Raw genomic sequence first — 26,994 nt, 5'->3', positions numbered from 1 at the left:
TCTGAAGGTCAAGATGGGGCTTCATTAGGCTTCACTAGATGTGCTTCATTAGGGCAGAACCACGGCAGGTGGAAGGGGGACAACAATGGGCAAAGGCATTGAGACCAGAGAATGAAGATCAGGTCTGGGGACAAAACAGTTTGGTGTGGCACCACTGGAGTGATAGGCAGAGCCATGAGCAGAGGATTGAGGGGTATGGATTTTATTGTCTGTGCACAGGGACAGTGGTGGCAGCTCAGACATAACTGCCCACGAACACAGAAATCATATTTTTCTTTGCATAAATTCTAGCATAGAGTCAGTAGCTAATAAAGGTCTCTTGCATGAATGAAATGTGTATAATAGTTTGGAGAAACTGAAGCAAAAATGAGGTATTTCAATTATTTATTGCTGCATAAGAGCCATCCCAAACTCCAGTGACTTAAATCGATGACAGTATTTATTTTATTTTGCCAAAGTCCCTGTCATTTGGGCAGGTTCAGCCAGGACCATTTGTGTCTGTGCCATGCATATCAGGACTGAAAAGCTCATTCACTCACATCTGGTGATTGATGCCGACTGTCACCTAGGACTGGGGCCAGAACACCTACAAGGCTTTTCTTGTGGCTGGCCTCACTTCCTCCTAGCATGGTGGCTGGGTTGATAGGCAAGTGTCCCAAGAGAGGTCCAGGCAATAGCTGTACCACCTTTACTAACATAGCCTCAAAAGTCACATAAAATAACGTCTGCCATAATTGTGGCCCATCAGATGCAAAGAGAGGGACAAAGATCCCCCCACACACTTCTCAATGACATAAGAAAGACAAGTCTGGCGGTATCTCCTGGCATGACCGTCTTGGAAAATTACAATCTGCTACAGCGAGATATGCAGTAGTCCAGGAGAGGGATGTCAAAGACTTGAACCAGGTCAAAAAAAAAAAAAAAAAAAAAAGACTTGAACCCGGTGAGAGGTGATGGAAAGGGGCCTGTTTGTTGTGTAACTTTAGGAGGATTGCTAAATCTCACTTTCCTTACCTGTAAAATGAGGAGACCAAACAAGCTGATCTCTGAGATCCCTTCCAGCCCCAACAGTGAGTGACTCCCTTAATACTGCACAACCACATTCTGCACCCACTCATTTCCCCTCAGTGCCCATCTCCACCTCCGTCTCCAACTCCTGCCTCTGCCCTCTGATCCAGGTGACCTTGAGGCTGATGATTACTCACAGAACCCTGGTCCACCCTGCGTATTTATTGCAGATCAAAAATAAGTGGAGTGGGGGACCCATAAGGGTAGGTGAGAACACGCTCTGACCCATCAGTCCCCCACTGCAGCCTGCTGTGTGCTCATCACCATAGGGTCTCCTGAAAACAGACAGACATACAGTACAGACTCCACCTGCAAGGAGTTCATCATTTAACGGGGGAGAACTAATGAGCATGAATGTCATGAAAACAATCCGATGTGACACTGTGCTGCTGGTAATAGGTACAGGGGAGTTCAGAGGGGGGAGGGTTCTAAGTGGGCTAGGGCAGCCTGGAGGACTTCCTGGGAAGGTTGGGTGCTCCTGGACAGGCAGGGTTTTCTTGGACACAGAAGAAGGGAGTGAATATTTTCGTTAAGTAAAAACCCAACAGGAGTCAGATGTAAAGTCCTCCCACCGATCTATTTACCCCCAAACAAGAAAGAAGGGAGGTCAGTTTAAAGTTCTTCTGCCTGAGAACCTAACATCCATTTGTCCCTGAGTTAAGGATGTAGCTCAGCCTCCTCAGACACCAGCAGGGGCTTGGGTGAGGCTCCAGAACTTAGCGCATAGTAGAAGTTCCAGAATTACGATATACAAAGCACTGATGGGGAGAAAGAACCTGATTATAAAGGGAGGACTAGGGCACTTGTCTAGAGGCTGAATCTGCAGCTGTTCCTTTAAAGTAATTATTTATTAAGCACCTACTATGAACTTGACATTGTTCTAGGGTTTGGTTGTTGCTGTTGTTGTTTTTAACTAAGGCCCTCAAGTTTGCAGAAACAGTGCACTGTTTGACACAGACTGAGGGGTTATTTCTGGGCGTTCTGAAGAACTAAAAAATATTAAGGAGCAAATTACACTTTGGTGCCACCCTGCCAGGGAAGCTGGCCTGGCAGGAGATCTCAAGCTGTCTCGGCTGCTCAGGTCCAGCAGGGCGGGAGTCCTGTCTCTGTCCAAGGTGCTGAAATCCTTCCATGCCAGGCTCGGCAGGAAACCAGGGAGGGCAGCTCAGGTGAGCAAGAGAGAGGCCCTTCTCCCAACACGGTGAGTTATACAGCAACCCCAAACCATGAAAATGCATCTGTAACTGGCCAGTAGCTCCAGGAGGCAGCATATGGTGAAGGAAAAGCTGGATTTGCCAATTGGTGCTACGAAGCCTCAGGTCGCACTTCCATATGCCCAAAAAGTGCTTTCCTCCCTCACCCCCACCCGAGTCATCAAGGAAAAGATATGAATCCTCCCCTGAACTTTACATTTGAGGTTCCTTGGCTTTTCCTTGGGGGTTTGTGTTGCTTTATGAAATGTTAGAGCCAGAAGGGAACACTTTCATATTTTAGATGAGAAAGCAGATTCAGAGCAGTGCAGATCCTTCCTCAAGTTTGTGCCAGAGGTTGGAAACAGAACTGCACAAGAAGCAGCTCTCCTGGTAGTTAAGTGATTTCCCACCCCACATACCAGGCCAGGTCAGGGATTGATATACTACATATAATAAGAGCTGAAAGAAATCAGGAATTAGGGGTACCTGGGTGGTTCAGTGGGTTAAGCATCTGCCTTCAGCTCGGGTCACAATCTCAGGGTCCTGGATCAAGCCCCACCTCAGGCTCCCTGCTCAGAGCCTGCTTCCCCCTCTTGCTCTGCCTCTCCCCTATGCTTGTTCTCTCTCAAATAAATAAATAAAATCTTTAAAAATAAAAGAAATCAGATTTCAAGGTGTGTGTGAGAGAGAGAAAGAGAAGATACAAGACCCAGAGAATTCGAGATACAGAGGTGGCTATGTCAACTCTCCAGAGCTATTCTCTGTTCATTCTACTAAACTCATCAGGCAGAATTCAGAGCCTCCCCCAGCTTTGGAAGGAGGATGAGCATGGGAATGCTAATTTCACACTAGCTTCACATCCTGAAAGGTAGCTGTCCCACCCCATGAATCATCAACCAGCATGAAGGTTGGACCTGAAAAGAGACCTCAGGTCCAATGAGGTCTTCCACTTCATCATCTTCCCAGTTTACCCAAAAATAATTATCTGTCACTCTTTATGTCTCCCATGCTGTGAGAGAGCCCTGGAGAAATACAGGGCATACAATCCAGCCTCTGGACCTTGAAAAGTTTGTACTTAGTCAAGAAGAAAAAATGCTCACATGTGAATAGATAATCTGTTGCAGGGGCTAATTACAAGAGATGCCACATGGTCCTAGATCCCAAGTGGCAAGAAGTGGTGCAAACCATAAATGCTTTGACTTCAGAGTAGAAGAGACTGCTTTAAGGCTAGAAGAGGAAGGGAAAGCTTTACAAAGCAGGGTTTAGGGAAAATTTGGCTGAGTGGTCAGGACACCTCATCTCTGTCCCTCTGGATAAGAGCAGTCCAGAGTGGGGCCTTCTTTTTTTTTAATTTTTTTAATTATTTTATTTATTTATTTGAGAGAGAGAGAGATAGAGAGCATGAGAGGAGAGAGAGATCAGAGGGAGAAGCAGACTCCCCGCGGAGCAGGGAGTCCGATGTGGGACTCGATCCCAGGACTCCAGGATCATGACCTGAGCCGAAGGCAGTTGCTTAACCAACTGAGCCACTCGGGCGCCCCCAGAGTGGGGCCTTCTTGTAGGAAGATAGAGCTGGTGAGGGTGTGGAGGTGACAGTGGAAGCCGATTATGCGCAGGAGCCCAAATGTCCAAGAAGAGGGGTATCAATTTTTCCTCCCTAAAAAAGAGCGAGCTTGGGTGCTCCCTCTTCTGGATGCACAAGGTAGAACAGCATCTAAATCAGACTCCTCCAAGCACTGAGGTTGGCCATTTCTCACAGCAGCCCAGGCTGGAATTTAGGAAGTCAGGGAACAGAATGGGAACCCCAAGAAAGGCCCGCATCATCACCAACAGCAAATATACCAGGAACATCTGGTTTTCCGGAGTCAAGGGGCTTATAATCCAATTGGGAGGGCAAGAAGACAACACAGTGGCTAAAGGTCTATTGGGGTTTGGGATCAGGGTCTCTGTATTTCACAAATCAATCTATAGGATCTGTAGGCTTCTCCTCTCACCCTGGGTTAAAGAAAGGGCCTGGTCCCTCCCAAGGGAACCTGAGAGGCAGGCGGAAGGGGTTCTGCCCAACCAGTCCTCATGATGGTTGCTATGGAATTTCCAGGCTGGGCACACTTGATGCTCAAAGTCCCAGTTCCCAAGGGACCCAGCACCACAGCAACCATACCAGGAAACTGGGACAGACTGAAGGACTGGAGGAGAGGAGAAGGGAGGGAGGTTGGAGGGGGCAAGGGAACAGGCCTGTCAGACTGATCCCTGACAACTGTGGCCTCCTATGAGGAGCCCCCAGAGCCTAAGTTGGGGGGCCCCATGATCATCATTTGGGAGACCTCAGCTTGACCCTAAAATCTCCCCCATTTTCACTCTGGATCCCAGGAACAAAGGGCAACTTCAAGTCCCCACGAATGTGAAAACATTCATATCCATCCTGATGTGCTTAGTCCAAATTAGTTTTGAAGGGACAGGAACTAGAAGAGGAGGCAGGTCAAGGAGGGGCACACGTACACATCCGTATTCACTCATACACGCACACATACACACATACACACATATGCTCCTACTTAGAAACACACACACACAGAGAGAGGCATGGGCACAACATCTGCTCAGGACTCTGGCTCAGCAGAAAGAGTCTAAACCTCCAGGAGAATCAAGGCCTGCAGACACCCAGGTCTCCCTCAGGAAGTCAGCACCAACTCCCCAGGAGCACCAAAGGCTGACAGTCCCTGGTCACTCAGGGCAAGGTTTCAGGATTCTCAGAGGTCTCTCTGCCCCCTGACTTTCCTACCAGTTTGAAAGCCAGGAGACAGCACAATATCCAGAAAAGAGTCAGTGTGCCCTCGGGAGCACACCTGTGGGACCGGGGTGGCAGGTGCAGGCTCCAGAGGGAGCCCCCAGCCCTCCTTCCCACAACTCCCAAGCAGCCCCTGATGATCACCCCTCCAGCTGCCGGGAGCAGGGCTCCCTGTGCCTTGGATTAACCCTCCCTGGTGTGGTCTATGCAGAAGCAGAGAGCTTTCCCAAGAGAAGATACCCCTGTTCTCCTGGAGTGGGCGGGTCAGAGCCATCATCAGGACCTTCAGGCTTATGCACGTGAACCACTACAGGCCCCTAGGGGATTAATGTGGACCCCACCCCAGCTGGGCCCAGAGGCAAGTGCCACTGAGCCCTTGCTCATTCTGGATATCATCCTCTAGGGATCCCTGAGCCGAGGCCTTGGCTCCAACCTCTTCTCTTCAGCTCTCTGCTGCCCCCATGTGGCTTCCTCAAGAAGGGTCGGGCCTGCCTGACGGCTCCCTAGTGCCAGCCCAGGAGCCCCTTTTAGACCGACAACATCTCCCACCGCCTGAGTCCTAAACACCCCAGACCCTGCCCAAAGCCTTTCGCAAAATATCCAGCTCCCACCTTGCAATCGGGAAGATGAGCAAACCTCTGTGCTTCCAACCCGTCCTCTCAGCACAGCGTGAATTACATCAGACGGAGGCTCCTGAACCAAAGGAGGGCTGCTCCCCTCCCTCCACCGGCTTCCCCCCCTTCCCTTGCCTCCTTTCCCCTCAGCTCCCCACCCAGGCCTTGCCAGCAGGCAGGAAGGAAGCCGCTCATAGTGGGGAGGGTGGGGCACTTCCAACTCACACTGAACAACTCCGGGTTGGGCTATAAAGAGTCAGGGCCTTCCGCTCCCGTCCCCCGCCACCCTCCACAGCCCCCACAGCCCCACGCACCCCCCTTCAAGCCCAGAGCCTTCCCTCCCCCAAGGTCAGGGCATCCCATGTAAAGCACTGCCTGGGGCTCTGCTCTGGAGGGAAGACAGGAACAAGATTTGCTTCTTTCTAAAGGGGGAGACGTGGGCCTGGCTGCTCACCCACAGAAGAGTCTGTCGCCTGCACTGACCGGGGTAGATAGGGCTGGGGCCTGGACCAGCCCTCCTCGTGGCAGAGAACACGGCCACTGCCGGAGACCCAGGGGCTGGGCTCCCAAACAGATTCACTCCAAAGACCTTCCGGCTTGAAAGCCCACAGTTCAAAACTGAAATTGCTTTCCTCTCAGTGGAACTTCAGGTCTGCAGGGCTTGAAAATTTTGTCTTTTCAGAAGTTACTCTTCAAAGTACGGTGGCTAAGAACAGCCATGAGCCACTGACTGCATCAGGCTTGATGCCCCAGTAGGGATGACTGACAAACAGCAAGGTAGAGAGAGACAAGACTGGGCAGGGCCCTGGGGAGGAAAGAGAAAGGCCCCATCTCCCCACCTGGAAGATTCAGGAAGGCCAGAGTCTCTTGATGGAAGTTAGGACACCCGGGCCAATGTTGGCCAAAGTCCCAGGAAAAGTGGGAGAAGAAAACCTTCCCAGACAAAGCCTTTCTCTGTCTCTCTTTTGACTCTTTCCCCTCTTCCTAAAATCTCTGCCCAGATCAACCCCAGTAGAACCACCAGTCCCACGGCATTGAACTGTCCCCCATCTCCTGTGGCCAGAAAGTGCCCCATCTTGGATGTCTCACCCTTCACCAGACTGACCCTCTCCTTCCCTGCTCACCCAAACCTGTCCAGCCTCTCAGCCAACTCCTTTCTCAGGGGCCCCTCTTCACTGCTTCCAGAACACAGCTTCCCGTCCCGAGGGGGCTGCATGTATTTGCAACTGAACAAGTTCATGGTGCGCCTACCAGGTGCTGCGTACTCGGGCCCAGCAGGATCCCAGATGAGAAGAACCTGGTCTGGGCCTCCCGGAGCACACACACTCATTTGGGAGATAAACCCAAGACACAGAGCAAGCTGCCCACGAGCCAGTCCCGGGAGGAACCTGAGCAGGAGATATTGCCAGGGGCCTGGTGGCCAGGAGACAGAGTGGCCTGGAGAGCGCAGAGAGGTTCTCCCCAAGGAAACCGGCTGGAGCTGTGTGTTGGTCAGGTCCTCCAGGAAGCACACCAAGAAGGAGATAGAAGCGTAAGAGATTAACTGTGGATGGTGTCTGTGAAAGATAACGGGGAGGTGGGGGAAGTGTCCAGAACAGGAGGCAGGACCGACATCTCTGGAAGGAGAGAAGGAAGAAGAAAGAGGCTCAGACCACAGTGAGTGCCGAGAAGCTCTCTGCCAGGCCGCCAGGAGGACCGGCCACAGAGGAGCGCCCACTGGGCCGAAATGGCAAGCCCACGGACCTCCCACAGCTCAGAGACTAAAGCTTCCAGGGCAGCACGTGGCCTTAAACCCCGGGCACGTTCTGAAGGCAGGCAGTTCCTGTGGCAGGTTCTCTCTGGAAGGGAGACCTGGGCAGGTTGCCCATGAGGAAGAGGAAGAGAGTCTCTTCAGTCAGAGGGCAAAGGGTGAGGTCAAGGGACAGCACAGGCAAGGGCCTGAGAACCATCTGAGGATCCTTGAGGAAGCACCTTTGTCCAGAAGAGAAGGTGTGAGCACTTGGGGAACCGAGGGCTGGGCCTGGGTGGTGCCGGGCCTTGGCCTGGGGTCAGCGGTTTCAGGGAGGGCCAGGGCAAGAGGGAAGCCCTGCTTTTGAGATGATTCTGGTGGCAGCATGAGGCACAGACCAGAGGGGAGGACCCCAAGGTCAGGAGACCACAGGGAGTGGCTTTGGAGTGAGTGCTCATGAGGACAAGCCTCTGAGGCTTGTTGTCACCTGTTCCTGAGGAGCCCAACCACCGCCCCATTTCCTGGAGTGTAGGGAAAGGAGTCCTTCCCCATCATGTGCATTTTAGATAGTGGCTGAATGGGAACCACATAGGGGGTCTGGTGAAAATGTCTGAGAGGTAGGGGCCTGGGTCCACCCCTGCATTGCTGGGAAAGAGGGGTGGTGAGACGGGGGCCCAAGGGGCAGGTCCAGACCGAGCACAGGCCTTGTGCTTCTGCCTCCCACTCACCCCTTTGTGAGAGAGGAGAAGCCAATCTCTCCAGGTGTCTAGGAGCTCAGGCTTCTTCGTGTTTCCAGGGTCGCCTCGCCCTCCTCCCTCCAAACTGGCAGGCTCTACCTTCTTGGTGTGACCCCAGAGCTCGCAGCACAGCCTGTTCCTTCCGGCTGATCGGCCTGCCCGGCCCCCACCCAGGCCCACCCCAATCTTACCCTCCACGCTTTTCAAAGGAGTTCTGCCAACACAAATCTCCATGTTTGTTTGCTTGCCTGTCTGCCTCTCCCAGCCTCTGCCGATTCCAGTCTCTCAACTTCCGTTTCTTTCCCATAGTTTCTCTTAGTCTCTCAGTCCCTGTGATCTCAAATCCACGAGGCTCAGACCCCTGCAGACCCCAATGGCCCAGCTCATGGCCTTTCTCCAGCACCCCCCACCCCGCCCCGATGGCTAAGAACTACAAACCGCAGTTTGCACAACTGCCAGGAACAGTGCCGGTGGCACCATCCGCCTCTGGGAGTTGTAGTTTCCCCGGCCCCGTGCTCTTGCTAGGGCTCCAAGATCTTCTCAGCGGGCAGTCCCTGCTCAGCGCTAACTGCTGGGTCTATCTGCTGACCCACCACCCCCAGGGAAGCGTGCGTCACTGGATGACAGGGTGGGGGTGGAGGCCCTAGATGGCAGCTTCCTGCTCTTTTGTGTCCCCCACTTGAGTCATGGGGGGCGGGGGTTCCAGGAAATTGGGGCTGGGAGGGGAAGGGATACCCTAATGCCAGAGTCAAGGACAAAGGGTCACTGCATCCTTGCTGAACTGTGTCCCCAAGAGCTCCATGGCACTCCAAGGCAGGGGTCCAGGAGCATTTAGATGTAGACAGGACAGGGAAGGAGAGCACCTGCAGTGATTGTAGAGGTCCCTGTGGTCACTAAGAGTCTGGGAACCATCCCCTGCTGCTGACCCGGAGCTCACCCCCCACCCAAAACTGCTCAGAGCAAGGCCAGCAAGGGCAAGGTGAAAGTCCTCCTCTCTGGCCAGACGACACAAGAGGACCTCTCTGACCCTCTAATTGTCCACCCTGCCAACTCCACCCCTACCCCCTATCCTCACCCCCACCCCTTCAAATACACCCCTGCTCCTGCACCCCAGCCCCAAGGCTCCAAGAACACCTGGCTTCCCACTTATCAGTCCTAGTCCTCTGAGCGGAACCCAGGCGTCCGGCCCCCCACCCTCTGGGTGGGCAGAGAGCCGAGGCTTTAGAGCCTCCCAGCCTGCCTTGTTCCTGTCCCATTGTGTGTGGGGCAGGGGCGGGGCAAGGGCCAGCACTGGAGAGCCCCCTCCCACTGCCCCCTCCCCTTCCTAAGGAAAAGGCCTGGGCTCTGCTGGGAGGGCCAGAGCTGAGGCAAGGCTGAACATGGGCAACTTGAAGAGTGTGGGCCAAGAGCCCAGGCCCCCATGTGGCCTGGGGCTGGGCCTGGGCCTGGGGCTGTGCGGCAAGCAGGGTCCGGCCTCCCCTACCTCCTCTGAACCCAGCAGGGCACCCGCACCCGTGCCCCCACCCGCACCAGACCGCAGGTAAGGGCCCTGGTGGCTAGAAGCAGAGGGCAGGAGGGAGGGTGTCCAGCCCGGGGCTCCCGGAAGGGCTGGAGCCGGTAGCCCAGCCAAGAGGGCTGGGTCACCCACACAAGAGGGCTACCAGTACCGACAGAACAGGACAAGCAAGGAGGCTCAGTAAGAGACCAGGATCAGGGCCAGCAGGCAGCAGGTGAAAGCAGGAGGTAAAGGGAATCAGTTGAACAGGTTTGAATGCTGCTCTGTTGCCAAGAGCTGTTTGACTTTGAACAAGTCGCTTAACCTCTCTGAGCCTTCATGTATATACAGTAAGGACATGGCAGTGATACTCCATGGGACTGTTGTAAGCTTCTAGCTCACGGCGAGCCTTCAACAAATATTGATGATTATTTAACAGAAGAAAAGGGGCTGGGGAGGATAGTCACAGGAGGGTGAGAAGACCCGCTCCCAGAACGGGGAGAGAGCTGACCCAGGAGACTCAGGCCCTTGGGGTGGGAGGCTAAAAAGACAAACAGGCCCCACCTCCTGGTGCCCATCAACCCCCAAACTTACCTGGCATCCTCAGCCCTCAAAAGAGAGAAAGGGCAGCCGGAGGCCAGGTGGGGTGCCAGCCGGGCAGGGAGGCGGGGGGGCTGGAGGCAGCTCCGCGGGGAAGGCTTTGCACAGGCGCACCCGAGGCCCTGAGGCCCTCCCTTCCTCCCCTCAGCAGGCCTCAGCCTCTGGGAGGAAGTGATAAGGCCCTGAGGCTTCCCTTCACACGATGCTTACTGTCAGGAGGGGTGTGAGTGGGGAGGGAAATCTGGGCTGAGGAATCCCCGCGGGGGCTTCCCTCCCTGCGGCCACGGGATCCATCCCCTCAAGGTAGGGTTTGTCACAACTCCGGGGGCTGGGACACCCCGTGTCCAGAAGAGGAGAGGTGGGCCCTGAACAAGGATGAGGACCCCTCCTTAGGTCCGGAGCTCAGGAGCTCGCCACTGCTGCCCTGGGCAGCTCAGGCTCTGGCGACACAAGGGACAGGAAGGCCCGGGTTTTGAAGGACCAATTCTGCCTATGGGGACTCTGGCAAGCTTCCTAACTATTCTGACCTCGGGCCCCTCGTCTGTAAATGAGGGCACCAATATTTTCTAACCCCAACGTGGCGGTGAGGGCTGACGGAGGACACGTAAGGAAGCAGGAGGCAGGCGAGCAATAAATCCCTGGGGTGATTGATGTGGTCAGAGGAGCCTCTGGGGGCACATCCAGAAGGAAATACACTCCTCTCCCGTGACCCCTCCCCTGGGTTCCAGCAGCCCCCCACTCACCCGGCCCCCGGACGGGCCCAAGTTCCCTCGAGTGAAGAACTGGGAGGTGGGGAGCATCACCTACGATACCCTGAGTGCCCAGTCACAGCAGGTAAGCCCGGGAGCCCCCCCAAATCCCATATCAGGGTCGGCTAAGGCCAGTCCCTTGCCTGAATTCAAAGAGACCCTGGGAAGAGCCAGAGGAACTAAGGGACACACAGGGGACCCTGATGACTCCTAGCCTCCAGCCCTTGTCCCAAGTCCTGCCACAGCCCAGCCTTACCTCACCCCAATTTCCAGCCCCAGCCCCAGCCCCAAACCCACACCTGCCCAGACCCACCTTCCCTCTGGCCCCCCACCCTGCCTCTGCACCCTGACCTGCTCCCGACCTCCCTCCGTGCTCCCTGCTCTCTCTGCCTCTGCCCTCCACCCTAACCCAGGATGGGCCCTGCACCCCTCAACGCTGCCTGGGCTCCCTGGTGTTCCCGAGGAAACCGCAGAGCCGGCCATCTCAGGACCCCCAACCAGCCGAGCAGCGGCTGAGTCAGGCCAGGGACTTCATTAACCAGTACTACAGCTCCATCAAGAGGTGAGAGCACACCTGGACGCCCTCAGAACACCCTTGTCCATTGACCTGGGCCCCTGTACCTAGCTCTCGAGAGGAAGCTCACCTTTCCCGGGACCCATTGCCATCCCCCACCTCGACACCAGCACCCACCCGCTCCCCACCAGCAGCCACACAGAGCCTAGGGAAGCTCTCCCCTCCATGTGACCTTCTTCTGCTCCCCTCTTGGCAACAGGAGCGGCTCCCAGGCCCATGAGCAGAGGCTTCAGGAGGTGGAAGCCGAGGTGGCAGCCACGGGCACCTACCAGCTCCGGGAGAGTGAGCTGGTGTTCGGGGCCAAGCAGGCCTGGCGTAACGCACCCCGCTGTGTGGGCCGGATCCAGTGGGGGAAGCTGCAGGTGGGGCTGGCCAGCAAGCACCTAGGATAGGGACTGGGGAAGAGAAAAAAGGAAAGGAGCAATAAGGGCAACTCCTGAGGCTTCCCTGGGGGTTCCCAAGCAGTGGGGAGATCCACGCCCATTCTACTAGAGATCAGTACCCCTCAGGAGCCCTCAGTCCGCTAGCTAATGCCTGATTGTTAAGCCCCATAGTGATGCCGTGGCTGGCTGCGGAGAGAAACAGCCAAACACACTGAGGCAGTGAGGACGGCTGGGCAGTAATCCGGGGGCAGATATTGTCTGAGCAATAGAAACATTCTTCTGGAAGGGCCCCTCGCTGCTTCTTCCCTGTGGGTCTCGCTTGTCCATCCCAGTCCTCCAGCACCTTGGCCTCTCGCCCTCCTTCACATTCCCACCACTGCACCGGCCTAAGAACCAGGAGAAGCAAGCTGACCACAAGGGAACTCACTCCATGCCCTTGGCCTCCTTAGCGGTAACTGGCCATCAAAGAATTTGGAATAAAGCCACATGCTCAGGAAATCCCAAAGGAGTCTCCCATAAGAGAACGACCCTGTCTGACCCTTGCATCCCCTTGAAGTTGTTCAAAGCTATAGCTCAACCTTGAACCCATCAGAGCTTCCATATTGGATCCCACTCACGGCTACATCCCTCCCTTGGCACCAGGCCAGCCACTGCCAACCCCTTGCTTCTGTCACTAACACAAGTAGGTAAGGGACCTCACGGCTTCCTGCTGGCGGCCCCATTCAGCCAGTCAAGGGGGCTTCTCCCAATCTCAGAACATCAGGGCGGGCAGACTCCCCAACAGCCCCCTCACGCAGCCAAGCACTCTCCCATCAGCAACATGCTCGAGGAGAGTCTGCTGGCTGGCTGGGGTCACCTGCCTCTGCTTGAGCACGTGGGTAATGGGGGACTCACCACCCACACCCCTAGGTGGCCTCCCTATCACTTGGTGCCCTTCCCCAACCATCAGTTTGGCAGAGACTGGGTCTCTCTTCTGTATCGGGTACTGAGGCAGCTTCTGCAGGGGTGGGGGGAGGTCCCAGCCAGGAGAGGAGGAGCAGACCAGGCTACATTGGGTGTGTGGGGTGCAGGGCAGGAAAGAGTGGGTCTTTATGGGTGCAGATGGTCAGGGAGGTTTCCCAGAGAAGAAAGAACCATAACGAGTGGCCCCAGCAGCCTTTGGAGGCTGCAGACTAGTTAGCTCCTCCCTCCCCTGACTCCTTACCTACCCCTAGAGCTCAGACTCAAGAGCCCTGTCCTCCTCCCCTCCCCGTCTCCCCCGCCCCGGCTGGCTCAGGTGTTCGATGCCCGGGATTGCAGCTCAGCCCAGGAGATGTTCACCTACATCTGCAACCACATCAAGTATGCCACCAACCGGGGCAACCTCCGGTGAGTGCGCCCTACACTGGGCCAGATGCCACCCCTCCCTTGGCGGCCGTGAAGGCGGGGCTCTGACAGCTGTCATTCCCATGTGTCAGCTCAGCCATCACAGTGTTCCCCCAGCGTGCCCCAGGCCGTGGAGACTTCCGAATCTGGAACAGCCAGCTGGTGCGCTACGCGGGGTACAGGCAGCAGGATGGCTCAGTGCGCGGGGACCCAGCCAACGTGGAGATCACCGAGGTGGGCAGAGAGGCGGAGCAGGGGGCAGCCCGCCAATGAGGGCTCTGGCAGAGGCACAGGGCTCCAGCCAGAGAGCGGCCAGTGGAGCAGGGAGGGGGTATCCAGAGATGGAGGAGGGAGATGCCAATGAAGGGGGTCCCGGAGGAGGGCAGGAGGTGGGGCCCCTCAGACCCACCTCTGGCCCTGCTCCCTACAGCTCTGCATCCAGCATGGCTGGACCCCAGGAAACGGCCGCTTTGACGTGCTGCCACTCCTGCTCCAGGCCCCGGATGAACCCCCAGAGCTCTTTGCTCTGCCCCCCGAGCTGGTCCTTGAGGTGCCCCTGGAGCACCCCACGTGAGCATGAGAGGGACTGGGTCAGATGGAGGACGGGCGGCCCGGGTGTGGCCAGTCTGGCCAGGCCCCACAGGCAGCCTGATCCCCCGCCCAAACCCCTCAGGCTGGAGTGGTTTGCGGCCCTGGGCCTGCGCTGGTATGCCCTCCCGGCGGTGAGCAACATGCTGCTGGAAATTGGGGGCCTGGAGTTCCCCGCGGCCCCTTTCAGCGGCTGGTACATGAGCACTGAGATTGGCACGCGGAACCTGTGTGACCCTCACCGATATAACATCCTGGAGGTGAGGACGTGCGGGCAGGGAAGGGAAGCCGTCCTGCTCTGGGCTGGAGCCTTTGACTCACAGATAGGTCCCCACACTGTCAGCCACTGGGAGAACCTGAGCCGGGTCCAGGCTGCCTCCCACACTAGAATTTTGGAGACCTCTGGGACCACAAATCGGGGGCTAAGGGGTGTACATGCATTGGTACAAGCACACCGTTATTTTTCTGGGATCTATAACTCTAGAGCTTTCCTCAGATTCTCAAGGCAGATCTTGCAAAACAATGTCATTTTAGAGACGAGAAGTTAAGATCCAGGGCCGAGAAGTAACGGGCCCAGGGTCCATCTCTGCTCAGGGGTACCTGGCAGGCAAGAGCCTGAGCTGGCTCCAAACTAAGCAGTCAGCCCTCTCTCGATGGCCCCCTACCCACCCGCACTCCTTCTACTCATGAGTTCCAGACACTCCGTCCACTCCCCCCAACCCTGTCCCTACCAATGCCATGCGCCCCTGCCTCCAGGATGTGGCGGTCTGCATGGACTTGGACACCAGGACAACCTCATCCCTGTGGAAAGACAAGGCAGCGGTGGAAATCAACTTGGCCGTGCTGCACAGTTACCAGGTATACAGGCTCAGACTGGCCAGGAGGGGAGGGGCTGCAGCAGGGAGAGAGGGAGGCACTTAGAGACTGGGGTTGGGGGTAGGGAGGCAGGAGCTGGAGGTAGCTAGAAGGAGTACCATGGTTCAGGGGGCACCCCGGGCCCACACTTCCGGGGACATGGTGCCTAGACTTCCAGGTGCCAAAGTATGGGGATAGTGTGTGCTCAGAGACCTGTTGCGTAGGGCATGCTTGTAATGCAGGCCCCAAGGCAGGGTGGGTATTGTGATGTGTGGGACCCCTGGATTCTGGAAACCCCAGCTGCAGGACTGAAGGCCTATTGAGCATTGTCGTTTGAAGAAACTCACGCCTGCTGAGAACCAGGCCAGAGTTGAGGATGTTCTGGTCCAGGGGCAGGACAGACAGACATGGGAGACTGGAGCAGCCACTGAGTTTTAGGCATGTCACGTGGGCTACAGCCAGGGATGACGGCATGGTGGCGGGACACAGCCTGTGTTAGACGTGGGGGGGACCCAGGGTGCCATCTAAGCCCCTGCCTCCCCAATCCCAGCTGGCCAAAGTGACCATCGTGGACCACCACGCTGCCACCGCCTCCTTTATGAAGCACCTGGAGAACGAGCAGAAGGCTAGGGGGGGCTGCCCTGCCGATTGGGCCTGGATCGTGCCCCCCATCTCTGGCAGCCTCACCCCTGTCTTCCATCAGGAGATGGTCAACTACGTCCTGTCCCCCGCCTTCCGCTATCAGGTGCCCACCCCGCTGGCTCTCACCCACTGTGGCCAGCTCTAACGAAGCAGCCCCCAGGGGCCTCCAAATGTTTTACTTATCTCCTCCTCCACTCCCCCCATCGCTCCCCTGCAGCCAGACCCATGGAAGGGGAGTGGATCCAAGGGTACCGGCATCACCAGGAAGAAGACCTTTAAGGAAGTGGCCAAGTAGGTGCCCTAGAAGTGCCACCCCTCCCCCACACCCAGGGGACCAGCTGGAGCAGTGGGAAGGCCCCCACCCCCACACAGCCACTACTCAGGGCCCCAAGACCTTGCTTGGCCATGCACCTGAGGCAGCCCTGGCTCAGTGTGCCTGGGACCACCCTGACCCTGCCCTCGCCCGCAGTGCGGTGAAGATCTCAGCCTCGCTCATGGGCACCGTGATGGCAAAGCGAGTGAAGGCGACCATCCTGTATGGCTCCGAGACCGGCCGGGCCCAGAGCTACGCACAGCAGCTGGGGAGACTCTTCCGGAAGGCTTTCGACCCCCGGGTAGGGCTAAGCCCAGAGGAGTGGGGATCAGGGAAGGGGGAAGGTGCCCATCCATATCTTCAGATGTGCCCTGGAGGACAGAAGAGGGTCACAAGCCAGAGCCCAGGAGGAAGCCCAGGATCCAGATGGATTCAAGCATTGAGTCCAGGCCTGAGTCAGGGTCTGAACTGTGCCCTGCCAGGATAGCAGAGGCCAAGTCCCTGGGACATCGGTCTTCTCCTCGTCCACAGGTCCTGTGCATGGATGAGTACGATGTGGTGTCCCTTGAGCATGAGACGCTGGTGTTGGTGGTGACCAGTACATTTGGGAATGGTGACCCCCCAGAGAATGGAGAGGTGAGGCCTAGCAGGAAGGGGCCACTGGAAATGAGGGGAGATTCAAAATGGGGTGGTTGGGCAGGAACCCCACTTCCACGATGGAGTGTGGAGATGCCGTGAGAGTCCCCCAGAGTGCGAGTATAGACATTCCACTGGGACCCGAGAGCCCGCACGACTCCAGCCCCACCCCCACACACACCTGCTTCAGTGTTTCCCCGGGTCATTTCCATTATCCGTGCAAGTATTTAATATGTGGAAGGGACTTGGCCGGCCAGCGAGGTCAGACTGCTCTCAAGCACTGACGAATTAGAAAAACAGCAATACCCCACTTACTACTCAATTTCAGCTTTCCCTTTTCTTCTTTCCTCAACAAAACACAGAGCCCTGCTCAGACGTCAACAGATTAGGCAACTTCACTTTCTGCACAAATCTTTAAAGAAACAAACTAGAGTGCCACCACGAACACTAGTATCAGCCATTATCTTCCCAGCTTCTCTGCCCTGGGCCACTGCGGTGACAATCACTGCTCGTGCCCTTGGCTGTTGCAGCTTCCAGGTGATAAACGTCCCCTGAGCACTAGATACCTTCTCCAGCAGCCCAAAGCAGAGGCCTGAGGCAAGCCTCCAGCCCTCATTCTCATCTGCCTTGTAAAGAATAATAGAATCCGTTACTTTGTTAGTATAAAAGTGGTATTTACACCCACGTGACCCACCACTCTGGGAAGACAGAGAACACGTCCACTCCCCAGGCGTCCTTGTCAGTGCCCTTGAACGTCCCCTTGTCAGTGCCCCCAGCCAGTCCCTTCCCAGTCCATGCCTTCCGCCAGTCCGGTCAGTTTTGCCCGCTCTGGGACGTCAGAGAACGGGGAGCACACAGAGACACCCGGCCCGAGCCTGAGGCTCATCTCACAGTGAGCAATTCGGTGCCTGGCTCCTTTTCACTGCCGAGCGGCGAGCCGCGTTCACTGTGTGAACATGCCGTGTGTTTCTCCGTTCTCCTGCTGACGGACGCTTGGGCCGTTTCCAGGGTTGGGCTATTATGAATCAAGCTGTTAGGAACATTCTTGGGCAAGGCTTTTGTGGGCTTATGTTTTCATTTCTCTTGAATAAATACCTAGGAGTGGAATTGCTCGGTCATCGGGGAGGTGTATCTTTAACTTTGAAAAAGACAAAAACAAAAAAACAAAAAACTGCCAGCCAGCCAGAGGAATTGAACTGCCCCCTAAGTTCTGTGCAGTTCAGTGTATGTAAATTTCACCTCATTTTTTTATAATGGAGCAAACCTAGGAATGTGGCCCACAGAAAACGGGGTATATTCACCAAAGTCACTAACAAGAATGTTTACAGCAGCGTGGTTCATAATAGCCCCAGACTGGAAACAATTCCAATGACTGTCCACAGCAGACGCGATAAATACATTGTGGTCTATTCAAATTCTGTGCAGCAGAGAGGGTGAATGGATCACAACCACCGGACAGAGATGAATCTGAACACATAAGGGAGAGGGAAAGAAGCCAAGTGCAACAGAACTGGGACGGTGGGGTTCACTCTATGTTAAGTTCAGAAACGGGCAAGAGGAATCCATGGTGTTTTAATTGGGAGAGGGTGGGCCCCAGGGTGGGACAGGGAACTGGGAGGGGTCTGAAGCTGAATTCTAGGGTTCTAGGGACATTTCCTGAGAGGATGCTGATGACACAGGCAGGTTCCATTTGTGAAAAATCTAGAAAGCTGTACGTTTTTGATACATGTGCTTTTATGAACGTATTATACTTCAACAAAAGGTTCAAAAATATATTAAGGGGGAAAAAAATAAAATAAAGGTAGTACACACTAATCACGGTGACCCTAAAGCCCCACCACCCAAATGCACCTGCAGCTGTCGCTGGGGTGTGCCGGGCTTGCCCCCTTTGGGGTTTTGCTGTGCAAAGCTGTTCTGCGTAGCTCTTAGCTATTTTCGCGGCAGCACAGGACATGGCTCAGCCTCCTAGAAGAGGCTGGTGCCACCGACTAGCAACAGAGGCAATGCAGGGAGACCGAGGGCTGTCTTCCACCTGTAGAGCTGGCTGAAACATTAAGGACTGGCCACATCTAGTGTTGGCAGGAGGGAGCAAAGAGCACTCCTCTTGCTGTGGGCAGTCTGACCACTCGCCTCATCCTGCCTTTAAATCCTGACTCGGAAACACCCCTTGCAAGGACTACCCTCCCGAAACAAATAAAAGAGGAGGCGGGCATGTATATATACAAGGGTTTGAGCATTGATCACACACCACCCAGATATCCTGAGTCAGACGGAAGTCTCCCACACATGCTCCCTGCAAATGTGGGGACACTAGGCAGCCATTCAAAAGAAGGTCAGTCTTGGTGTGTTGACCTGGAAGGAGGTCCATGATTGGTTACTGAGGAAAGAGCAGATAAGTATGGTGTGGCCCCATTTTTACTTTTTGGAAAAACTATAAATGCAGATCGATATGGAAGTATAACCAGACATATCTGGGAGGTTAAACACCTCTCCACAGGGCACATGCCTTGGGGATGAGGACTGGAGGAAAGGTAAGGGTCAATTTTTCTCTTTTATTCCTTTATGGTGCTATCATGTTTTCAAAAAGCCAATACCGGTTTTAAAATTTTCAAAACAAAATAAAATCAGAATTTACAAGCAATAAGGATCAGCCAACTGCCGTTTTAAAGTTCTGTGTGGTTTGAAATTAAAAAAAAAAACTAACCGTGATACCAACACTTCCCCTCCCCAGAGTTTTGCAGCGGCCCTGATGGAGATGTCCGGCCCCTACAACAGCTCTCCTCGGCCAGAACAGCATAAGTGAGCGCCGCTGGGAGCCTGGGGGGAGGTGGGAGGGAGGGCAGTGAGGCATCTGGAGACACTGAGGAAAGGAGGGCTGAACTGTTCTCTCTCCATGCCTCCAACAAGCTGGAGGACAAATGTGAGGAGGCCGGGATCCCCATTACACCTCAGGATGCCCTCCTTCCTTGTGACCTGGCCACTGGCAGTCCCCGGGACCCTGAGGGCTGATCAGTCCTGCAGTCCCCTTCAGAGAGGGGAAGGGAGGCACAGTGGGGCCTGAAGGCACAGAGGTCCCCCGGTGACAAAGCCAAGTTCAAGGGCAGGGTCTTTCCTATCCCAGATGTAGAGACCCCAGAGCTGTCCCCGCACTGTGTCTGGGCCTGTGCCAGGCTCCCAGTTCTCTGTGACAGCCCTGTCTTTGTCTTCTCTTGCTAGGAGTTACAAAATCCGCTTCAACAGCGTCTCCTGCTCAGACCCGTTGGTGTCCTCTTGGAGGCGGAAGAGAAAGGAGTCCAGTAACACAGACAGCGCAGGGGCCCTGGGGACCCTCAGGTGTGGGAGCTGCAGTGTGGGGAGGCACGGGAAGGAGGGCAAGCTGCCTGGGCATACATGGGGCGGGGACAGGCATGGGCTCCAATGACGGCTCCCTGAACCCCAGGTTCTGTGTGTTCGGGCTGGGCTCCCGGGCATACCCCCACTTCTGCGCCTTTGCTCGTGCGGTGGACACACGGCTGGAAGAGCTGGGCGGGGAGCGGCTACTGCAGCTGGGCCAGGGAGATGAGCTGTGCGGCCAGGAGGAGGCCTTCCGTGGCTGGGCCCAGGCCGCCTTCCAGGTGAGCCCCTGGGCCTGTTCAAACGTGTGACCCAGGCTTCCCCTCCCACCCCAATTCTGGCTCACTCCCACCCCCAGTCCTCCCCCTGAGACATGTAATAGTGAGGCTGGAGGCCTTGCGGCTGCCCTGACTCTGTTTGGTAATCTGCTCCCATCCTGTTCCTTCCAAAATCTGTCCTCATTTTGCCCCTGTGCAGCCAGCCCTTCTGGCTCCATCTGCAGCGGGGATGACGCGGCCCTAACAACACGGGAGGCACCTGGCCCGGGCGGAGGAGAGCAGGCAGGGCTTCATCCAGGCACAGATGGGGTCCCTGAGTGGGAGCCTAGGGGGACAGCATGCGAGTCAGGCAGGGTGGAGGGAGAGGGGAAGGCCCAAGAGAAGGCTGGACAGAAGTGAGGGCTGCAGCTGAGGCCAGCAGAGAACCTACAGGAAGTCAGAGGCCAGACAGGCTTTCGATGGTGCCTGGACAGCTGGGTGTCCTAGCTCAGGGGAGTGCAAGGAGGGGTGGGTCCCAGAGCTAGGCTTCCCCCAGAAGCGGCTCTGCCTGGTCTGGGGATTATGTCTGGAGGTGAACAGACCCCTTCTCCTTGTCCCGATGCCCCCTCAGGGCAGTGCTGGCCCATCCAGGGTTCCCAGGCTTGAGCTGAGCGGGTCTGGCTTGATGGGGCCCAGTGGGGACATGCAAGGAGGCCAGATGGGGGTGGGGGAGGAAGCTGGAGGAGGTGGAGGGTTTGCTAGGGAGGAGACAGTGAAGCTGAACAAATACATAGGCTCAGACTGGGAGAAGGAGAGTAAGAAGGAAAACAAGATAAAAGAAAGCAACTGGAAGCGAGGAAAGAAGAAAAAGGTGAAATTTTAGGGATACGGCTTTAGAGATGCAGGGTCAATGAGGGAAACATCCAACTAGAAACATCCAACTAGAACGAACTAGAGGGTAGGAAGGAAGGGAGGGGGCCGAGGAAGGAAGGAAGAGATATAAGACCTTAAACACACAAAAGAAAGATTAGCAGGACTGGCGATCCATGTTGGGAGGAGAAGGAGCAACCAATCACGGGTGAGCCCTGGGTTTCAAGCCCCGGCCTGAGCAGCCAGCCGTCTGCAGGACTCCTACCTGAACGGAGACGGATAGGATCTGCACCCTCCCAGGGGTCCTGCCCCGAGGCCCTCTAGCCCTAGTGAGCAAAGCAAGAAGGACAGAGCAGCCTGAGACCCCTCCCACAGCCACCCATATCTTGTCTCCCACTCCGGGGGCTTTTACATAAAGCATCTCATTTCATCCTCCCCGGGACCTAGCGAGGCGGAAAGAGGGGCCAGTGGGGCACGTGGAAGGTGAGTAGAGTCAGAATTTGAACACAGCTCCGAGCGCTACCGTGAGCCGAGCACCGCGCTCCCTGAGAGTAACACCAGATTAAGGAACCAGTGGGTGTGACACAAGTGAAAATGTGCAAAGGGAGAGCTAGTGTAGTGGCCAAGCCATGAAATGGGACGACGAACAGACACTGCCAGGCTCGGCCATAGTAGGGGGCCTCGGAAGGGCGCCTCCCGCTCCTGGGCACGCCACACACATACTCCCACCGTCCCAGGAAGAGAAGGGGCCACTGGGGACCTCACAGCCCAGCTCAACCTCCTGCCTCAGCCTCCTGAGCTCCTCACTGCTCCGGCCCTCCCTGGGGGCCAGAGGCCCTCAGCCCTCACCCCCTGGCCCCTCAGGCCTCCTGTGAGACTTTCTGCGTGGGAGAGGATGCCAAGGCCGCTGCCCAGGACATATTCAGCCCCAAACGGAGCTGGAAGCGCCAGCGGTACCGGCTGAGCACCCAGGCCGAGGGCCTCCAGCTGCTGCCAGGTAAGGCTCTGGCCGGCCTCTTGACCCCTGGTCCTTCTGGGCACCCAGGGTCCCAGGACCCACTGTCAGGGGCCTGGCTGGGCTCCTGGCTCAGTCCCAGTCTCCCGCCAGGCCTGATCCACGTGCACAGGAGAAAGATGTTCCAGGCTACGGTCCTCTCAGTGGAAAACCTGCAAAGCAGCAAGTCCACGTGAGGGGGACCACTTCCCCGCCACCACCCCATCCTGGCCTCTCCTTCCCTCTGTCCCAGCATGCTCCCCAGATGCCCTCCCTGCCCGCTTCTAACTGCCCCAACCCCTCACCCGCAGCCGGGCCACCATCCTGGTGCGCCTAGACACTGGAGGCCAGGAGGCCCTACAGTACCAGCCCGGGGATCACATAGGCATCTGCCCGCCCAACCGGCCCGGCCTCGTGGAGGCGCTGCTGAGCCGCGTTGAGGATCCGCCTCCACCCGGCGAGCCCGTGGCTGTGGAGCAGCTGGAGAAGGGTAGCCCGGGTAAGGCAGAGCAGTCAGGGGCACGAGTGACAGCCTGCTCTGTCCCCCTGGCCTCAGGGTGGAGGACCTGGTAGAGGACCGCCACCTCCCCTCACAGCTGTAATGCCTGTGCTCAGAGCCAGCTGTGCTCCCTCCCGCGGGGCTGACCTTGTGGCTAGAGGATCCACAGAGCGTGGCTCCTTTTTCAGTACCCTTCCCCACAAAAGGCTGCCGCCTCTCTCTGGGCTCCCCCCAAGATCTCCTCCTGACAGCCTAGCCTGCTCTGTGGCTGGCCTCGGGTCTACCTCCTGGCACGTGGATGCCTGGCATTAGAGTAGGAGCCCGGACCAACCCAAACCAGTCAGGGCCCCCAGGCACACACACGCGAGCTTCCCAGACAGGCCCACCACCACCACCGCTCAAGGGCAAGGTCTCCGACCACACACAAGGCATGGTCAGTCTCGGGACACCCCCAAGCAACGACCAACTCAGACTCTGTAGTTCTGCTGGCCCCTTGCTCAGACCTCCCCTGCACCTCGCTCCCCCCAGGTGGCCCGCCCCCTGGCTGGGTCCGGGACCCCCGGCTGCCCCCGTGCACGCTGCGCCAGGCTCTCACCTCCTTCCTGGACATCACTTCCCCGCCCAGCCCTCAACTCCTTCGGCTGCTTGGCACCCTGGCTGAGGAGTCCAGCGAGCAGCAGGAGCTCGACAGCCTCAGCCAGGTGCGGGTGCCCAGGGGCGGCGGGGGCTCGGGAGGCCAGGTGAGCCAGGTGGGGAAGGGGGTCTGCCTGGCTAGCACACCCCGGGCTTTAAGGCCCAGCTCTGCGTCTCAGAATCCACCTCTGAATTCTCGGTGCTCAAGAAATATTTGTCACCCTGAGCTGAGAAGGGAGAGACCCCAGGAGGCTCGGCTCAGGACAAGTCAAGAAGGGAGGTCAGCGGGTGGGGTCAGGCGGATCTGAACCCCTCGCACCCTGCTCCCGCCAGGACCCGCGGCGGTACGAGGAGTGGAAGTGGTTCCGCTGCCCCACGCTGCTGGAGGTGCTGGAGCAGTTCCCGTCGGTGGCCCTGCCCGCACCGCTGCTCCTCACCCAGCTGCCCCTGCTCCAGCCCCGGTACTACTCAGTCAGCTCGGCACCCGGCGCCCACCCAGGAGAGATCCACCTCACAGTAGCTGTGCTGGCATACAGGACACAGGGTGAGGAGACGGAGGGCCAGGGGCCAGGGCCACACGGTGACCCCGGGACGGGCCCCTCATTGGCACCCTCTCCTCCGCAACCCCCAGACGGACTGGGCCCCCTTCACTACGGAGTCTGCTCCACGTGGCTGAGCCAGCTGAAGGCCGGGGATCCCGTACCCTGCTTCATCAGGGGGTAAGTGAGGGCTTCAGGGGATGGAGCTGGAAGGGGCATGGAAAAGAAAGTGTCTGTCCCAGCAGGGGTGGACAAAGTGCCACCTGGATGGCCAGGGACAGACGGAGGAATTGGCAGGTGGCAGCACAGGGTGAGGGCGAGAGCTCTGGGGAGGGGTATGATGGGGAGCAGGGAGGACCCACCTAACACATACGAGGACGGGGAACTCCAACTAAGCTTTGGGTGTTTCCTTAATTTGGACTTAGGGCCCTGTCCCAAAGCTTCCCCTCCCAGAGACAGGGCTGGGAGTCGACCTGCAGGCCCTGCTGCTTTTAGGTAAACTATGTCCCTCACTACATCCTTCAGGTCAGTCTGATACTGGGAGGTGTGGCACTTGGGAACTGTGCCCCTATTCAAGGTCAGGTCCCCACTTAGTCCAGCGAGAACAAGTAAGGTCCCCATAGCATCATTGGGGACTCAAAGAAAGTAAAAGAGTGCAGGATACCCTTCCCTGATGCTGGGTTCAAAAGCCTTGCCTCATCCAGCAGCCAGGACCCAAAGCCTCGGGGCGGGCAGGGGGAGCAATGGGGACTTAAAAGAATTCCCAGGACAGACACCAGTTATGTCCAGTAACTCAAACCCATTCAGGAGGCTATATCCCAAACTGTACCAATCCACTGAACAAACCAAATACCAACATCAAGGCTAGAATTTAAAATAAACACTCATTGAACGCCTTATGAACCAAAAGCTGTCTTTCCCTTCCCATATGTTGTAAATCTCCAACTGAGATATCAGAACATTCTTCAGTTCAAATTAAATCCTATTCCCTTGAACCCAGCCTCCAGAAACACATGTCCATGGAGTTTCTGCCTGCAGGTAGAGTTCTTTGCATAAACACACCATGCCCACTCTGAGCTAGACTGTGTCGTGAGCATTTGACAACCATTTGCCAATGAATGTTGAGTTCTCCTCTCTCCCCGCAGTCCACGTTGGTAAGAATGTGGGAGGTGGGAAAGCACAGGGGCCTGACACAGTGTCCCTCCACCAGGGCTCCCTCCTTCCGGCTGCCGCCTGACCCCACCTTGCCCTGCATCCTAGTGGGCCCTGGCACAGGTATTGCCCCCTTCCGGGGATTTTGGCAGGAGCGGCTGCATGACATTGACAGCAAAGGTGAGACTGGGGGCCAGGGGAATGAATGGAGGGCAGGAGGGAGTCACACAATTTAGGGGGAAAGGGACAGGGACTAGATGACAGAAGCCAGGTAGGAAAGAGGGCAAGCAATGGGCCACAGAGATGAAAAGAAGCTTATTAGACCAAGGGGAGGGCAGTGCCCTGTTGGTCTGGCTTCCTGGAGCCAGACACAAAGTAGGTGTGGAAACTGGGTTAAGGACAAGGGGACAAGGGGAACTGAAAATCTGCAGAGGATGGGGCTGGGACTCAGAAGGCAGAAATGCCCAGAGTGTACTTGGGACTGTGCCAGAGTTCAGCTACGTGTGTCCAAGACTCACGAAGCCACAAGATGTTCAGGCTGGACACAGGGGCTTAAGGCAGCTGATAAATCGAAAGAAAGGGGCTGTGACTGATAGGAAGGCAGATGATGTGTAAGGTGAGGACGTGGGGGAAAGGGCTAGATGGAGTCCCCGATCTTCTGTGTTAGACGGTGCCCAGGGCTTGGAATTCCAAGTCAGAAGCCCCACGTTCTAGTGCAATGCTAACACTGGTCATTCCACGGGAAGAGCCACCACCTCCTGTGCGCTGCTCTTCTGTGAGCCTCCTCTCTGGAAACCAGAGTCAGACAGGGTCTCTGAGAGCATCCTGCACTCTCCTGGAGGCTAGACGGCCGTGAGTGGTAGTTGCTATTCGAAAGGCACGGGCTGTCCGCCTGGGCGAGGCCAGCCAGCGGGAGGTGTCGCTAGGGCTGCGGCCGGGGGAGAGGACGCTCCCAAGCCGCAGCGCTGCCCGCAGGCCTGCAGCCCGCCCCCATGACTTTGGTGTTCGGCTGCCGATGCTCCCAGCTCGACCACCTTTACCGCGACGAGGTGCAAGATGCCCAGCAGCGCGGAGTTTTTGGGCGCGTCCTCACCGCCTTCTCCCGGGAGCCCGACAGCCCTAAGGTGCGACACCCTGAGGGAGCGGGGGTAACCTGAGACTAGGCACCCCGGGAGGGCAGAGGGGCGCTCCGGGGAGAGGGGAGGGGCGTGCGCAAGCCCGGCCCGCCCCCTCTAGGGCGCACCCTCCGCCCCGCCCCTCGGCTCCCGCCCCGCCCGCGGACTCAGGCACCCGCCCCGATTCGGCGCCTCCCGCGTGCCTCCCGGGCTCCCTCACCTTCGCCCTAGCCCCGCCCCTGGCTTGGCTCCACCTCTCCAGACCCCGCGCCCCGCACTTAGGCGCCGCCTGGCCCGCGGAAAAACTGTTAGCACCCCGGCCGGACCCCCACCCCCCAAAGCCCCCCAGAGCACGCCCCTAACCCCGGCTCCCCTCAGACCTACGTGCAGGACATCCTGCGGACGGAGCTGGCTGCTGAGGTGCACCGCGTGCTGTGCCTCGAGCGGGGCCACATGTTTGTGTGCGGCGACGTCACCATGGCAACCAGCGTTCTGCAGACGGTGCAGCGCATCCTAGCAACCGAGGGCAACATGGAGCTGGACGAGGCCGGCGACGTCATCGGCGTGCTGCGGGTGCGGAGGGGGGGGGCCATGCCGGGGCGGGGTCATGCCCGGGGCGGGGTCATGCCCGGGGCGGGGCCCGCTCCTACTTGGATCCCACCTCTGTTCTGGCCTTCTTCCCCCGCAGGATCAACAACGCTATCACGAGGACATTTTCGGGCTCACACTGCGCACCCAGGAGGTGACAAGCCGCATACGCACCCAGAGCTTTTCCTTGCAGGAGCGACATCTGCGGGGCGCAGTGCCCTGGGCGTTCGACCCGCCCGGGCCAGACACCCCCAGCCCCTGAGAGCCCTCGTTTTCCATCCCAGTTCCGGGAGAGGAGCCGTCAGTCCACCCCGGCTCTGCCGCTCTCCTGGCGGCGTTACCAGACCAGCCACCTCTCCCCTCCCGAGGTGCCTTCCCATCTTTGTCCGGAGTCTGCCCTAAGTTGCTTATTCCCGGGAATGAGCGAAATGTCCCTCTCTAGATCTGTTTACTTGCCCCGGGTCCGGAGGCCCCCTCCCAGGGCCAACTGTCACCCCTTTTGTGTTCCTTAGGTGAGTTTTAGATTCCCTTTATCTCTCTCAGGAGTACCTTATCTTGAAACCTAATCTCTAAATGATTCAAATATTTATTATTGAAGATTCACCAGAAGAGACGGGACCCAATGTTATGAGAGCGTCTAAGATGCCTAACCCAGCCCCATCGATTAAAACTACAGAACGACAAG

The 26,994-nt window shown here is 57.1% G+C and overlaps 1 protein-coding gene across 3 annotated transcripts; it reads left to right on the top strand.

The window, feature by feature from the left end:
- Window positions 1-9,493: 9,493 nt before the first annotated feature.
- NOS3 (nitric oxide synthase 3) lies at window positions 9,494-26,972 on the top strand. 3 transcript variants are annotated; one of them, XM_032840154.1, is made up of 26 exons: window positions 9,494-9,669; window positions 10,956-11,058; window positions 11,387-11,535; window positions 11,747-11,909; window positions 13,207-13,298; window positions 13,388-13,529; window positions 13,726-13,865; window positions 13,969-14,143; window positions 14,640-14,741; window positions 15,289-15,483; window positions 15,598-15,671; window positions 15,850-15,994; window positions 16,225-16,329; window positions 19,061-19,128; window positions 19,546-19,662; window positions 19,769-19,943; window positions 21,654-21,786; window positions 21,898-21,976; window positions 22,095-22,282; window positions 22,811-22,983; window positions 23,249-23,459; window positions 23,547-23,634; window positions 24,665-24,786; window positions 25,582-25,730; window positions 26,100-26,294; window positions 26,410-26,930. In XM_032840154.1, exons 1-26 carry the CDS (start codon window positions 9,509-9,511, stop codon window positions 26,569-26,571), a joined length of 3,606 nt encoding a protein of 1,201 aa, XP_032696045.1. In that variant the 5' UTR covers window positions 9,494-9,508; the 3' UTR covers window positions 26,572-26,930. The 3 variants fall into 3 exon arrangements, with proteins under 3 accessions (XP_032696045.1, XP_032696044.1, XP_032696046.1); XM_032840153.1 differs by having other exon boundaries at window positions 10,953-11,058; XM_032840155.1 differs by lacking the exons at window positions 9,494-9,669; window positions 10,956-11,058; window positions 11,747-11,909 and having other exon boundaries at window positions 11,501-11,535; window positions 26,410-26,972.
- Window positions 26,973-26,994: the final 22 nt, after the last annotated feature.

Source organism: Lontra canadensis, unplaced genomic scaffold, assembly GCF_010015895.1.
Source record: "Lontra canadensis isolate GAN:19392208 unplaced genomic scaffold, GSC_riverotter_1.0 scaffold111, whole genome shotgun sequence".
Lineage (NCBI taxonomy): Eukaryota > Metazoa > Chordata > Mammalia > Carnivora > Mustelidae > Lontra > Lontra canadensis.
This window is presented reverse-complemented; position numbering and strand designations above follow the sequence as displayed.

Bases quoted from the DNA above. Each gene is read 5' to 3' on its own strand.
- NOS3 (XM_032840153.1), top strand. From the start codon at position 9,509: ATGGGCAACTTGAAGAGTGTGGGCCAAGAGCCCAGGCCCCCATGTGGC. The intron at 11,910-13,206 runs GTGGGGCTGGCC...CGGCTGGCTCAG, and splicing joins TCCAGTGGGGGAAGCTGCAG to GTGTTCGATGCCCGGGATTG. The intron at 13,866-13,968 runs GTGAGCATGAGA...CAAACCCCTCAG, and splicing joins GTGCCCCTGGAGCACCCCAC to GCTGGAGTGGTTTGCGGCCC.